Source organism: Python bivittatus, unplaced genomic scaffold (assembly GCF_059951505.1).
Source record: "Python bivittatus isolate LINGU-HERP-01145 unplaced genomic scaffold, Pbiv_v1 ctg000340_np1212, whole genome shotgun sequence".
NCBI lineage: Eukaryota > Metazoa > Chordata > Lepidosauria > Squamata > Pythonidae > Python > Python bivittatus.
This window is the reverse complement of record NW_028277056.1, coordinates 18,192,679-18,208,796: the sequence shown is the minus strand read 5'-3', so window position 1 is coordinate 18,208,796 and position 16,118 is coordinate 18,192,679. Positions and strand designations below refer to the sequence as shown.

The following is a 16,118-nucleotide window of genomic DNA, read 5'->3' as shown; positions in this document are numbered from 1 at the left end:
ATTTGACTCCTGCCAAAATTTCTTTGAATATAAAAAATAACAGCGGCCCGAAAACTTGTGCCGCTCGTCCGAAGTTACATTGACTCCCTTTGCATGTCTTTACAGTATATTATCTCACACAGCTTTACAAATGCGTCGGTCGGGGCCAAAGCAAACACTTCTGTCCCAAAGCCTTTAAAAAGCAAATATTTGAGGAGAAACGCGGGGAAGCGTTAAAGCACCGCGCGGCCCTCCGTCACTAACCCTGAGCCACCTTGAGAACGAGAGATCCCGCCCTCTCCAAGTCAGAGATTGGCGCGTTCCGGCTCTCCGGCTCAAACGCTCTGGCTGGGATTAGTCAAGCGGGCTGTCAATCACTCAGGTGCCTCTTCTGCAGGTAGGGGCTGGGCGCTTTGACTACCTGTTTTAGTTCGCCCTATCCCGGCTCGCGAGGAAGAGCGAGCTGTTGCCGCCCCGTCGCCTCCTTATTCACTTGCTGGATCCGGACAGCGGCGCTGCGCTTCCCAGGCAGGGCGCTCCGGGCGATGCCGGTGACGCAGCGCGAGAGGCAAAGGTGAACAGACCCGGCTGACCTCCAAAGCGCCAAATCCAGAATGAGTCGGTCATCCCGTGGGGTAGATCTGAGTTTCTTAAATGGCGAGGAAGCCCGGCAGATCCTCAAGGTGTTGGAGAGGGACTCGCAACTCAAAAGAGCGGAGAGAGAAAGGCTGAGGTAGGAGCTCCTCTCTTGGCGTTTCGGTTTCGCAGTCCTGCAGCAACTAAAGTTTTGCACCTCTTTGTGGCTTTCCCGAAACGTGGAAGGTTTAATCATCGGAGGGCAACAGGTTGGGAGAAGGCACCCTTGAGCAGAGGCATGGGGAAGAGATGCTATCAAACCTTTATGCTCCTTTTATGATATGGGTAACAGCTTTGTGGATCTCACCTCAGTCCTGAGCTTTGGAAAATTAGTTCATCTAACTTTTATTCCTGAGCCTGGGGTGCTCTTTTGTGGCCAAGGCTTGCTTCACTCCAGTCTGACTGTGCATACGTTTCCTGCCAGGACTTCTCAACCAGCATTCCTTTCCTTTACAAGAAAGATAAAATTGTCGAGGTAGAAAAGAAACTGGTTGGTCTTGAGGCCACACAGGCAAATGTGAGCTGCTTGGCAAGTTGGTAGTATTGCTGAAAGCAGTAGAGAAGTGAGGAAAGGAGCAATTTGCACATACTCTGAGGCACTCTCATTTTCTACAATAGTTCCAAAACTTGAATTCAAACCAGTTCCAGGCCACAAATCCTGTAGGTCCCTGGTTGATTCATACAAAGTAATGTCTGTTTTTCTTAGACTTCTAAAATGTTATTTGTTTGGGGGAGGGGGTTTTCCTCTCTTCAGCACACGGGAAAAAGATACGGCACTTGGTTCATCTCAGATGTTTTTGGGTACATCTTGGATATTTCAACAGAGAGTTTCCATACACTTACCTGAAGTCAACCCCGTTGAATACATTTGGGTTTTCTTCTGGATAGAAAAGAATAGGATTGTGTATGAAGTGGCCTTTCACTACTGATTTATAATATTATGACTTGCCTTCAAACATTGAAAGGAAGTTTTCCTATCCTTTGTGAAAGAGCCTTAAGCTTTGTTCCCAAGGAAAGGCTTATTCTGATGCTCCCTTCATTGGAGAAATTGTAGGCATCACTGCCTCCCAGCAATTTCATCTCATTATGAGCCAGCTGCGTGCATATACAAGCATTATGAAACATCCTAAAAATTAGCATCAAAAGCCACATTTGGGTCAGCTGAGTGGAACCATAGAATTGCCTAACTGAGAAGTGTATGGTAGAAATCAGCATAGGCCAGGTTTTTCTTACAATTCCCATTTTGGTCACAAGACTCAGCCTTGATAGCATAACGTGAAAGTAAGTCCTGTCAAGTTTAATACAGTTTATTATCCATGAGTTCAAGTATCTGATTAAAATCACAGGCTTCTTCTCCATACCTCCTTGAGAGTTAGTTTCATTATATGTGGTGGGTTTCCTTTCAAACTAAATATATAATGAAGCTCCAACATGTATTTGAACTTCTTCCTCTACAGCAGTGTTCCTCAGCCTTAGCAACTTTAAGATGTGTGGACATCAACTCTCAGAATTCCCCAGCCAGCTTGCTTGCTGGCTGGGGAATTCTGCGAGTTGAAGTTCACACATCTTAAAGTTGCTAAGGTTGAGGAACACTGCTCTACAGTACGTTCATTTGTTTTTGGCCCATTAGCATTTATAACATAGACTATACAAAGAAATTTAATATACTGTGCAAGTTGGAAGATTTGAGCCTGACTTTTCTGACATGCATTTTGAGAATCTTCTGTAACTTTGTCTTCCCATTACCTGTTCATTTGTATGTTGAAAAGGTGTTGTCTTCATTAGAAGCATGCATAAAGCTAACTTTGTATACCAGAAAGGGAGAAGCTGTTGTCAGAACACAGGCTGTTTTGTTTCTGGACTTTGTTTCATTTTTAAGATTCCTCCCAAACTCTCTAGTTCTCTCTCTACAGGACTTTGCCCTGTAGCTTGCTTGGATAACAAAGAATGATCCTGAATTCCAAAAACTTCAGTTGGGTTATTAGTAGCTGGAATGGGATTTCTTTGTCTTAGGTCAGTGATTCTTATTTAGCGAAGTGCCATCTTGTCCTACATCCTGTATACAAAAAGTTCATGGGCTGTCCCAACCTAAATATTAGACATTTTTATTTGTTTTTTATACGTATGTGGGCTCCTCATAGTCTCTCTTGTAGAATGTATTATGTCCACATGTGCTTAGTTTTTCTGAGTGCTGTGGAAGTATTGTTCAGCCTTTTCCAGTTTAGCATCTTCCAAATATGTTAAGGCTGCATCTCTGAGAATTCAGCTATGCTGCTGGGAATTTGGGAAAATGTCATCCCAATATATTTAAAGGACACCAATCTTTGACCAGTTTATAGCATAGAGTGTTCTTGGAGCCTAACTTGGACCTACCCACTAGAGAACATAAATGCTATTGGAACTCATCATGGATATTCTTGATTTTACAACTTCATTTTTTATAATATGCCTTGTTAATATCTACCATAGAGAGTCCACTAACAGTTTGCAAAGTACTTGCTGATGTGGCTTACTCATGGCATTGACCCAGTGAGGTCTTCTTGGGAGGAGGAAAGTGTTCCAAGCTTTTTGTGGAGAAGGGGCAGGGATGCGTTTATAAATTAATTCTGCGGGTATTGATAGTGCTATTACTTCCCACTTCCTTTTTCAATATTCCAAGATATCTACATGGAAATTTAGAAACACAGGATTTAGATATATCAACCAATCTTGACAACTTTACCTTTCTTCATTAGAAAGTCATCTTATTCATGAAAAAAAAATCCTGCCTATGGATTTGATGAGAAACAAATATATATCTACTCTGAACTAAAGTTGAACAGAACTTCCTGGTTCTTAAAACTTAAATCTATTTGGTGATGGTTGTTGCTAGAACTCCAAGGTCCTCTAGCTAGAACCAGAGCAAAAACAAAAATACTTCATAGAATGAAGGAACAGGGTGCTACTTAAAAATTCTGAACCCATTTTTCTTTCCCACAAAACTTCACTGTTATTCTAAACTTTTTTCATTTCTGCAGTCTAATCTAGATGGCAAGAAAATGTTGATATTCTTAAACAGTTGGAGTAACTACAGTTTACTGGCAGAGATCAACTTGACCATTGTAAAAGGCATTATAAAACCATGATCTATTTGTCCACACTGCATGTTATAATAAGCTTGGATCATAGAATAGATTCTCAAATCTGCTGCCTCCAGATATGTTGGATTTTAAGTCCCATAATTCTCAGGCAGTTTGGTAGCCAAAAACTTTGTATGGTCAACATGGCACTAAAACAATACATTAGAACTAGCTTTTATTTTGCAGGTGTTTACTGGTGCTGATTGAATTCACATGTTTTAATACATATCATTTGAATATGCCCTTATTTAACTTGGTAATATTTGTCATTGAAACAAAGGGAGTGGCTTAAAGCACATAACTCACACACTTCAACTTTTCTCCTTATTCTTAAGGAAATTAATGGTTTAGCTTGGAATTTAATTTGTAGCAGTAGCCCAAGGCAAATGGAAATTGGCCATTTTTGTGTACCAAGGTAGCTGGATTTCTTCCCATTAGCTAAAAAAAAATAAATTGCACAAACAGAAATGCTGTTATGCCATCCCTCTTCCATGAACAGTGAGAAGACACATTTGTATAATGCACTCAAAAGTACCTCAGTGGCACTTATTCCCCCAAAGTAAGCAAGCATAATAAGGATGCACATCCTAAAGCCCAATTAAAATTATAATTTGGAGGCTGTCTTGAGTAATGGAGTTTGTAGGCCAAATTCATCTGGAGGACACCAGATTGGAAGATTACAAATTGAGACAATGAGTTGCCTAACTAGACTGCATGTAGGATAGAAATTAAACAGTGTTGTGATGTGTGCAGATAATCGTATGAAGAACATTGCCTTTTATCTCTAACCACAAGCATGTAAATATTCAAATTATGCTAGCTTTTTAAAGAAGCTGTAGGCTTAATGAGACTGGCTGTTAACCGCAGTAAAGAAATTAATTCAATCTGCAGTTGAGCAGATGTTGCTGTGTATCAGCTAGTCTACAGAAGCATTGGAAGGGTGTTTTCAGGCTATTTGTTTTTATTTAAGCTTTTGTATGAAGGTGGAGTTTCTCTCCCTGATATTCGGGCTGATTATAACTTGTCTGAGCCAATGGCAGAAACGTATGATGTAACTGTTAGTGGACTGTATCGTTTCACATTGCAGTTTATATTGCAACGAACACTTCCACGATGCCATTATTTTCTCTCCCTGATGAACCAGTTTCAAGTATGCCAAGCCTCATTCATTTAAACCAGGTTAAAGAGCTAGTCTGTTGTAACCTAATCATTTCTGGATTAGAATCATGCCCAAATAAAATCTTAATTATCTATTTTAGTCACTGAACAGGTCACCTCAGCCAGAGTGACCCGGAATAGAGTGTGATTTCAGGTTAACCTTTCCTTCTGGCCTCCAAACACAGAAACAAGAGGCCCCCATCTCTGCATTGTTTCTTTCCATCTGCCCCACCACCCAGGGGTGCACAGAGCAGTGAAATGAGAAGAGAGACTGACTGAGGAAAGCTAAGCCTGTAGTGACCCCAACACCAATTGTGTAGCTGTTTATCCCCCCACCCCAACTATAACATTATTAAGCACACCCTTAGGAAGGGGCAGTCTGCCAGGCACTGCAAGACTGATTGCCCTTGATATAACTGATAGGTTTATAGATTATCTGGGGCCAGATCACTGGGTGAATTATGTTTCCATGCTATGTTCTAGACCAGTGATGGCGAACCTTTTGGGCTCGGCTTGTCAAAAATTCAGGAAATGCCTAACTTGACTCTGCTGGCATGTCACCCAACCCCCCACCCTTGAACAAAAGAGAAACAATTCTTTACATATTCATTTATTTAAAAAAAAGTCCAATCATGTGTGGTGTTATGTATTATACAAAGAAATGTCAAATAATTACAAGAATTAAATATGAGTAAAACAAACTCAGTTTCTTTGGTAACTCAAACAGGGAGAATTGTTATCAGGTTGGTGAACACTGGTGTGTCATCCAAAATGTCGTGGCATGTCACCTTTGACATGCATGTCATAGGTTTGCCATCACTGTACTAGACCATACTGGCTGGGGAATTCTGGGAGTTGAAGTCCACACATCTTAAAATTGCCAAGGTTGAGAAACACTGTACTGGACTAAGACACCTATATCATGCTAATACGGCTATTGAGTTTTGTATGCAGGCTCATTCAGATATGAAATGCTTCATCTGAAAACAGGAGTAGTGCAAACCAGCAATAGGTAATCATCAGAATCCGCTGTTCATGCACTTTGGGAAATTTTGAACATAGAGTAGTTTAGATACATTGCATATTTTGGCATATCTGAGCAACCACATGTGCTTCTTTCTGCTCCCGCCCCCAACTGCTGTAAACTATGCAGTTTCATCCATATTTGGTAAATTGTGATTTGTGCCCATTCTGGAAAAAAAAGTAATCAGAGTTTGACCATGATTATCAGGGCAAGAGTAAACCATAATTTGCCCATTTGAGAATAGAGTTGATGATGGTCCTGCTGTAGGACTGTAGTCCCCAATGCATGCACCTGTATTCTCATAGACATTTCCCTTGCTACCTTATATTTATTAGATCGGTATTTCTCAACCTTGGCCACTTGAAGATGTGTGGACTACAACTCCCAGAATTCCCCAGCAAGTCATGCTGGCTGGGGAATTCTAGGAGTTGAACTCCATACATCTTCAAGTGGCCAAGGTTGAGAAACACTGAATTAGATTCTTTTCTTTATTTATTTTTAACGAGGTGAGTATGCTGGAAAGCAAAGTGCTTCTGTAGCATCTTCTTTATTTGTAGGAATTCCTCTGAATCCCATAAGCATTCTTAAAAAATAAAAACATTTAGCAATTGTAGCTCAATCATTTTTTTAGAAAAGTGTGTCCACTGTACAACTGTACAGAAAAAAAAAATATAACATAGGTAGGTGGGGTTGTGGGGGACATCCTCTTTGACATTAGAAATCTCTGCTGATCTACTGAAATTGCCCAGAGGTCTGTTAGTTGAGTCAAGCTATTCATCTCTCTTCAGTTATTAAAGGTTTACTAAAGGCAATGGTATGGAAAAATAAACAAGAATATGATTGATTATGTGCCATCAAATTAGTTTCAACTCATAGTGACCATATAGATGGATCTTTTCTAAGAGGATCTGTTCCCAACCTGGTCCTTCCAATGATGTACCCATTGGTGCTATAATCAAGCCCGTTGACCTTGCTGGTGGTCATCCTCTTCTTCTCCATCCTGCCACCTTTCCCAGCATTATATACTTCTCTCTAGAGAGCTAGGTCTTCATGTAATCTGCCCAAAATGTGATCAATTAAGAACAAAAGGAATTTGTTTGATATTGTATTTGTTGGTTTCTTGGCTATCCATGGTATTCCAGGAGTCTTCTCCAACACCAAAGATCAAAGGCATCAATACTCTTCCTATCATGCTTCTTCTTTCACTTTCATAGAGTACCACAAGGAAAACCATTGCTTGCACAATTCTGATCTTTGTAAGTATAGACACATAACAGCATCTGGATAACTTTTCCAATTGCTACTCCACCAAGTCCTAGACTGTGGCATATTTCTTGACTGCTGGTTCCTTTAGTGTTGAAAACAAGAATATGTCTTTAGCTATTTCAATGAATGAATGAATGAATGAACAAACAAACAAATGAATTATTTTTATACTGTCTTTTCATAGAATTTTAAGGATATTTTGTGTAGGATTGCTAACTTTTCTTCTGTGGGATTCCCAATTTATAGTAGCAGCTGAGGAACAGACAGACCTATGTAGGTGGCAGCACCTATAGCTGACCTTGGCTGACTTTGAAAAAAATTAAGCAAGGGTGGACCTGGTTAGTACTTAGACCACTAAGAAATCCCAGGTCTGTAGGTTAGATTAAGAACTAAAAAAAAAAAAAATTATAGAAGGAAGTAGCAGCAAATTACCTTGTCATGAGTGTTTTGTGAATTCACTGTACACTGGAAAAACTTGTGATTTTTTCCTTTTATTTAAGCATAAACAAGTTGAGAAGTGTTTCTTTTGAGAAAATAGATTATTTGAAATCAAATGGCATTTACCTAAGGTATTTACAATTGTCTTTGCTGAACTCATTCCCACTCTCCCATCTCCCTCCTATCCTTGTGATAAGTGGCAGTAAAACAGAGAAGTGGAGACTTGATTTATATGTGCCTGATCAAGTGTAACTTGGTTAACTATTTGACTTCTGGCAAAGTAAAGCTTTGTGCTTCTATTAAACTTTGCCTGTTATGTATGTGGCTATTTCTGCAACCTTCCCCACTTAGAGTTAAGTAAGGGCATTAATTACACTAGCTGGAAATCTCTTTTGGGCTGGTAGGATGGATTTTTCTATCTTCAATCTCCCTCAGAGGCCATCTGCAATAGGAAGACATGTCCCTTGTCCCCTGTCGTCATCTTTTTTTTTAGTGGTCTTTAAACCCTGCCCATATCAGATTCAGAAAACGTGCCCCAGGCTCCGCTGGAATCAACGTGTCTTTAGTAACCAATGCTGCCTAGAATCCATTTTGCGCTGTCAGCCATCATTGGTTTTCCTTCTTCCCGTAATGTCTCTCTGTTCAAGTCTACCAGCTCTTTTTTTTCCCCCTTGTCAAAGCAATAGCTCCACTTTCTTATAAGAAAGTTTCTGTCTGTAAGAAGAGTGTGTTACCTCTTTTTCTCCCAGCTTATGTTATCAGCTAAAGGAACAGCAAGCTCACATGATGACAAGACAGACAGACCTTAGCTACTGAATACTGTCATGCACACTGCCATATAACTGCCCAGAAAACAATGGAAATGTACCTATGTCGTCAGTAGGACTCACACTCAATTCCAAATGGTATTTATCTTTACCTGACTGATACTTGGCCACTTGCTTTGTTTTCATTAACACAGATTAAGAGAGGCAGAAGTGAGATAGAGAAATCACTTGCAAGTTTAGTCCTTGACTGAAAAGTTAAGATTAATTCAAAGTCAGGTGTCTTTGAATGGATGCTTAGCCTCTATGTGCTTGGAAGTCTGGTTTATAACCACAGTTAACTAGTTTGGGAAATAGGAGGATGGAACAGGAGCTGGATGGCCAAAAGAGTGGGTGTTAGAAAAGAAGAAAATAGTATTCAAGAAGTATTTTGTGAAAAGATAATTGGCTTTTCATTAGCTTTTAAATAATTTTAAAAACATGGTGTATCAAATGTTATTAATTTTGTAAATGCTTACAAAAATTACAGTAGTAAGGAATCCACTGAAAAAGCATTTTTCTCTTGCGTACACATTGCAGAATGTTTCTTGTAAATGTGAACAGCTAAGAAAGATGTGGACAGAATCTAAAAACAAACTATTTTGGAACTATTTTTATTCTTATGCAAATGTATGTATGAAAAAACATTAATTAGACAAGGAAGCAACTAAAAGTATTGGGGAGATGTAAAAAGCACTTTATATAAGGGTGAACGATGGTGACGGATGTATTTTGAAAAACTTATCATGAATAGTTTTGTTTGGAATCAGAATATGTATGTTATGTATATATATATTTGGCTAAATATGTGCTTTCTTACAAAATCAGAGTTAAAATGTACAAAGAAGTACAAGGAAAGTTCTGCTGGAAGAGAATAAAACTTATGGAATGCAATGATTCTTTTGCCTTAATTTCTTAAAATTATTACTTTAAATTAATGATTTCTTGAAAAGCAGCTGAAATGTTCTATAAATGTTCCATCAACTGTGTTATTTTATATATTGGTTTTTTAATTGTAAGCTGCCCACAGTTGTTTAAGAATAGGGTGGGCTCAAAATACGATAAATAAATAAACAAAAAACTAAGTAGAAATGAAGGAAGATTTATTAAATTGTCAATTATGGAGGACAAGCATGAGAATATTTTAATCCCTTGTAATAAATTTTCATTTCATTAGAAAGCTGAATGGTAGAGAATAAAGGATGTATAACCACAATCATTTTATTTATTTTTTTCTCTGTATACCATTTTGATAAACAAACATTAGGGGGCAATTACCTCTAATTTCCAGAGCATTATGAGTCCAGTTTGATTTGAATCCTCAAGTAATGCAACTGATGGCTCTTGTTTATAACCAGTATTAATTCCCCTTCCCTCTGCATTTTGTTAGAGGACCCAGCTGGATGCTTATCTTCCTGGGACTCGTGATCAGAGAAGGCATTTTTAACAGTCACTTTAGCACTGTTCTTTTGTGCTTTAGCTCTTCATTAGTCTCACGATGGCACAAACTTTGTACCTGTTCATACTGTATGTACTCTATCCACAGTATACTGGTATTTCTCTAAATAGTGGGTCCTGGAGGAGAACCGAGAGAGGGACACAATTATTCTCATTAATTGCTTATAAGATATAGAGAGTTGATCAGGTAAGAGAAAAGTGGATTCATTTTATCGAGACTACTGATTATTGCAAGAAACAGACTGACTTCACAACAAAGATTCAGTCTGAGCCCTCAACCCAACACCAAACCAACCAACACCACTGTTACCACCAGCCTCTCTCTCTCTCTCGTTCATAAATTTACTTTTGAGTTCTCCTTTCTTTAAAAAAAAAATCATTCCCCTTGAAATCCACAAATGCCCTTTCTATAGTTTCGAAAAACGAGACAAGAATCATAGATAGGCCATGTTCAAACAACATGGTGAACACAAAGTAGACAAGCCCATTTTATTTTAGATTGTTGTGCAGACTCAGCCAGGGTGTTTCATTTATGGTTCACAGTGTGCTGTGAACCCAGGAAATTGGGTAATTTGAGTAAATCATGATTTAAAATTGCATGCAGAGAAGTTAGTCATGGTTAAGAGTGTAATGTGAATGTAGCCACTGCCTCAAATGTTTTAATATTTTGCCCCCATGTGCACAATAAGGTCAGTTCAGATAGGATGTGTGTATTATTTTTCCCTTTAAATATGGTGCATGCCAATCTGTTGGACATCCCAAAGCAGTGGTAACTAGTTTAATGATGGTTCAAAGTTTTGGAAAGCCCATGAAATGAAAATAATAAGGTGCTTATCCTCTGCTTACTTCTGTAGCTAATTCAGTAGTTACTTTTTCTGGACCAAGTGGGCCAATATCTCTCTCCCAGAGGAAGGAGAGCTGTGATTTTTCCTTTTTCTTCTTGTTGCACTTGTTGCTTCCTCACTTGCAAAAGATTGAAGAAGAGGAAGAAACAAGAAGGATAATGAACATTAGAACCAGAAGATCCAGGATTACAGTAGTGGTTGCTGGACTACAGGAAGCCCTTCTGATAAAAGGCTCTGGCCCTACACAGAAGAACTGGAGAGTCTGTTGCACGGAATAATCTAATTTTATGGGTATTGGCAGAGTTCTCTACTCACTCCCTGAGACTGCTTTCTGCAGTTCTCATTTTTGAGAGGTCAAGATAAGAGGTGTCATTTTCCATCAAAATAATTATCTATCCACATTCATTATGCATGTTAGCACAGTAGAGAAATAAGGTACTGGTAAAATTGGTAATAATTATATCAGACAGGGATTGTTATTTTTTTCTTTATTTAAAAAGAGAAGGAAGATCAATTAAAAACCTCTGTGAATACTTAGCAGTTTATTACTGTATTCTAATTACAGTGAACATAATACAGTGAATATATTTCATCATTCATTATTCTTGAGTAAAATACTCCCTTGCCTTGGGAGTATTGATCACGTTAGTAATATAGTGGAATGAAAAAAACAAAACAAAAGGCATTCTTAAAAGTAACTAGGATAGGTAGATGGTTACTGGATTCACACATCATATCCACAGATAAATGGGCTTTGTTTGGTTTTGGATTAGCCTATTATAAAATCTAGCCATTGGGGCTTGTAAGCCATCCTTACATGTGGTGTGAACCCAGCCAATTGTGACCTGGTCAACAAGCCTTGATGAAGCAAACAACACCTTAGCCCTAGCCAGGAATGTACCCACTCACTTAAACAGTCCACTGAAATCAATAAGATTCCTTTTATGTGAGACTCATCATCAAATGAGCTATTTAAACATTCATTGGATTTGAAGTCACACATTAAGGAATGCCTAGTAGTCAGGCCCCAGCACTAATGTTCAAGTTTACTTTCATGCTAGACAAATGTATTTCTGAGAGAGAAGCATCCATTAAGTAAAGGGCATGGGAATGAAGAAGATGGAATGTCCATCAAATATTCTGTTAGTCCTGCCTTTCCTTGAGATGTTTCTGTTTGCCATTGCCTTCTCGTAGAACATTTTTTCAACTTCCCAGTCTCCTGTAAGTTACAGGTATGGAATTTCCTGGCTGTCTCCTATCAAAGGACCAGTAACCAGTTCAGATCCTGTTTAGCTTTTTCATGGTCAAGGTCAGGTGAGGGCACTTAGAATCTTGATAAGGCAACTAAGTCCTAGAACCTTTGGTCCTTTTTTATTTCTTCTATCCTGATCCTTTTTCCTTTTGTGGAATGTGAAATTTAGATGTAAGTTTCTGGGCAGCAGTGGTCTTATATGCTGGAAGCCTTGTTTGGTTGAAGAAAAGGACAAAAATCCAGTGTCCTTCAAATAAATGAAAAACTTCAAAAAAATTGATGTGCAAGTGAAAACAAAAGACGGCAAGTGATTAATGACCACATTCAGTTTAATTTTTGTACTACTTCCTGAACATGCAGAGGATGTGATCTTGCTTGTTCAGAAAAACAGAAGAAAACATTTTTACTTTGGTTAAAGCTCCTGTGTCTTTCATATAGGAGAAAAATCGGAAGTTTGAACATATAAAAATGTTTTGAACAATTGCAGTGATAGTTTCTAAAGAGTTGTAGGTCAATTAAAGATTTGACAGTATCTCAAGCTAGGAATCCCTGCCTTTTTGTCTGCGAACCCTCAATATCTCATAACTGTGGGAGCAATTTGTATGCTCAAACTTGGCGGATAATTCTGCATTCTCAAATCTAATAATTACCTTTTAGCAACTTGTTATAACATTTCACAGGCTCTGCTTGCAAAGGAATTTAATCAGCCTTTGCTCCCGCCCAGGGGTGGATCTGCAAAAGTTAACTGGAGAGATAAAATGTTTTGAGTTTAATGCAGCCAAAATAGCAGGTTAGGGGATAATAACAGTCCTCCCAAAAATGAGGAGGGGGAACATAAGTGATCTGACAGTGTATTGAGTCATAGCTTTAGGGTAAATGAACACAATAAACAGCGATTAAAAAATCACAAGGGACAATAGCTTAAAAGCATCAAAGGCAGTCATTAGGTTGGAAAACGACCTTGTTAATAACTTTCAGCTAGAAAGGGAGCTAAGAAGTACTCATATAATATAAATTCATGAATTCAACTCCCTCCCCACCTCTTATAGCTGGAATGCATTAAATATAAATATATGCTCCTCTAGTGTCATCTTATTAATGTTTTATTTGTTAAAGTAGTTCCAGCCAACTTTTTTTAATGGTAGGCTACCATACAAATGCAGATGTGTAATATAATAGCAGCAAAATTAACAAAAATATTTGGACTCTTGAAGCAGAGCTCCATGAACCGTTGCGCATGATGTGTTGGTCATTCTGAAAGATTAGATTCCTGGTAGCTATATTGTGATTTGTGGTTTTTAGGTTTTGATTATATTACTGATATTTGTCTTGTTTTTTTAACCCAAGTTATGGATTTGGGAAATTCTATGTCACTCAAAGTCAGCTGGATTGGGGCATCTTATAACTCCTGTAAATAAATAAAATAAAATAAACTGAGTAGAGGAACAAGAAAGAGAGAGTGAGAAATTGCCCCAAGGTATTGCAGATTGCCTGTATGGACCAAATCATGACATTGAAAGGGGCAGCCATGGGGTCCAACCATGCCACCAACCCCTACTCACTACCAAAATCTACATTAAAGTTTTCCAAACAATGGCTGTCCGGGCTTTGTTTGAATGCATCTAAAAAAAAGGGAACTCACCACTTCACTGGGTAATTATTTTACCATTGTTAATCCTCTTAAATCTGAAGTTAGTAGTAACTGGGAAAGGGTTCCCTTCAAATATCAATAACATGCATGGGAGAGGATCTCTAGGGTGGACGGTTTCATGAGATTTTCTTGGAAATTCCATACTCACAAAGAATTCCTGAGCTTGACTGTTTCTTACTTTTTTGTGGGTTCATACATGTGCTTTGTGCCAAACTGTCATCTGAATATTGCATTTAGAAGACATTGATGCTTACATCCAAAACTAGATGGGCAGACCTTCAGGCTTGGATATAACTGGCAACTTGAACTGTATTTGTAAGAGTTTTGTCAAAAACAGTTTGAAACTGCTTAAGTACTGAAAGTACTTGTATTTTGATGATATAAAAATGAAAATAATTTGCTACACTATTTTTATGTTGAAGAATTAGGCTATTTATATGTAAATAAACTTGAAGGAAGTTTATTTCCTTCTTTGCAAAACTGGACATGATCTCTTAAATATTAACTGAGGGGAAACAGAATGTACCATAGAGGTAGCCTTGGATCCATTATTTTTTTATCATATTGATAAGAAAGTAGTATTTTCATGTATCATCCTTTAATTGTATAAGGCCACCTGGCTGCATTGTAGAGTTTCCTTCTACAGAGTCTGTTTTGTTGTGTTGCTGCAAGACTTTTTTATATGAATGGGCTGTGGAAGCCAGGAATAAATTAGGAATTTTTATATTGAACATTTAAGTGTATCCTTTGTTTCCATTTTTCCCAGCTCAGGGTGTTTTCAGCTAATGCTGTTTTTGGCCTGACACTTGTCCATCGGCACATAAAACGAGCGCAGGAAAGCCACTTTGCCTCTTATGGCTCAACTGTGTTTCCATTTAAATAGCTGAATGGATCTTATGTTGCACATGTAGGAAAGTATATCCCTACTTCCATCCACAAATTACTAATGTGCTACTAATTTTCTTGGGTTAGCTATGGGTCAGTGTCACTGTTTGCAAATGAGGATGTGCTCAGTGCATGGACTCTGATTTGTCCAGTGAGCCTTCTTAAAACAAAGATGGTATGTTGAAAAACAACCACACCTAGGAGATTCCTGTTCTCATGGACTCCAGTTGTATTTCTGTACCTCTGCACCCTGAGGGTGGGGAGTAGAAAAATTTATAGAAAATTATGCTTTGATTGAACTGCTGCGTCAAAAGGAATGCAACTAGGCAGAGGAGTGGATCTTTTTTTCTGAAATAAAGCATCAAGAATTAACTACTTTTGTTAGTCAGTTTCCTTGCCTGTTTTGGAAGAAAGAAAACTTCTTATATGAAAAGGGCAGTTGGCTGGATCTCACAAAATCTAACAATGAACCATTATATAAGCTTTATTTAGCCCAGGCAAAATCCTAATACTGTAGCTCAAAAATTAGTTCATCTGATACTGAATTAGTCATAATTGGTTTTAAAAAGTTGTCCTTGAATCCTGCTTGAATCATCCATGATGTTCCTTTTATGAAGAAACTAAATTTGTTTCAAATTCTGAAGTTTCTGTCAAAATCTAATAACGGAGAGTGGTGGGAGCTGAGTGGGTGGAAAACAGTCAAGATGAACATCCTCCCACACAGGAAGGTGGCTTTACCCTTTTCTCTCTTGCTGCAGTCCAAATGAAAAGCACCCTCCCTCCGCTAGGATTAGGCCGGGGGAGGGGGGAGGCACTGTTGGCACATTAGTCAAAGGCTTTGCTTCAAGGAACATCGTCCATTACCCAACATGTCTAGAAATTGTGTCCGTTGCAGTCCAATACATCTGGTGGGCAATAGACTGAGGAAAGCTGTCATAGGCGAGTCAGTAGGAGAGGCAGAGTATAGGAGGAGAAGCAGCTTAATTATTTGTGATCTTTGCACTTAACTGTGATGGAATGTATCTACGAAGAGGAGGGTGATGTGGGGGATAGCAACAGAGAGCAAGGCCACCAGGAAGGGAAAGGAGGAAAAAGACAACGCAGTCTGCAGGGGGAGCATGGGAAGCGAAAGAGGTTCAGGATAGCCACTCCCTAGGATCTCCCAGGGTATATCCACTGGCTGTAGTAGTACAGATTTAGTCTGGCAAGACTCTGTCTATAAGGTGTAAGCAAATAAAGGAACTTAACTCAACTGGCCAGCTTAACTGTTGTTTCTTGGGCTGGGCCTGACATTAACCTTGTATACATGTGAGGCTAACATAGACTTCCCTAATTTGGACACTTCCTAGAGATCTAGGTTTCAAATCTTACAATGCTCAGTTAGTATGCCCATTGCTAAGAATTCTTGGAACTGAAGTCAAAATATCTGGATATACTTTTTCCCCTTCTCAGTCTAGCCCCCAAACCTAGAATTTCCTGGTGGCTTCCTTTAAAGTGCTAAGCAGATCTGACCCCCTCGCCCCACCATTAGTTTTTCCAGGATCAGCCAAAGTCAACTAAGTGCTGCCATCTGCTATGACCAGGTTAACAAACTATTTTAGCTT

General features: G+C 38.7%; 1 protein-coding gene across 1 annotated transcript in view; it reads left to right on the top strand.

Moving 5' to 3' along the window:
• Positions 1-271: 271 nt before the first annotated feature.
• EXPH5 (exophilin 5) overlaps positions 272-16,118 on the top strand; it is a 52,746-nt gene continuing 36,899 nt past the window's right edge. The window contains exon 1 of the mRNA XM_007431713.3: positions 272-712. Coding sequence (XP_007431775.1) covers positions 594-712 — 119 coding nt within the window. The 5' untranslated portion in view covers positions 272-593. The remainder of the gene's footprint in view (positions 713-16,118) is intronic.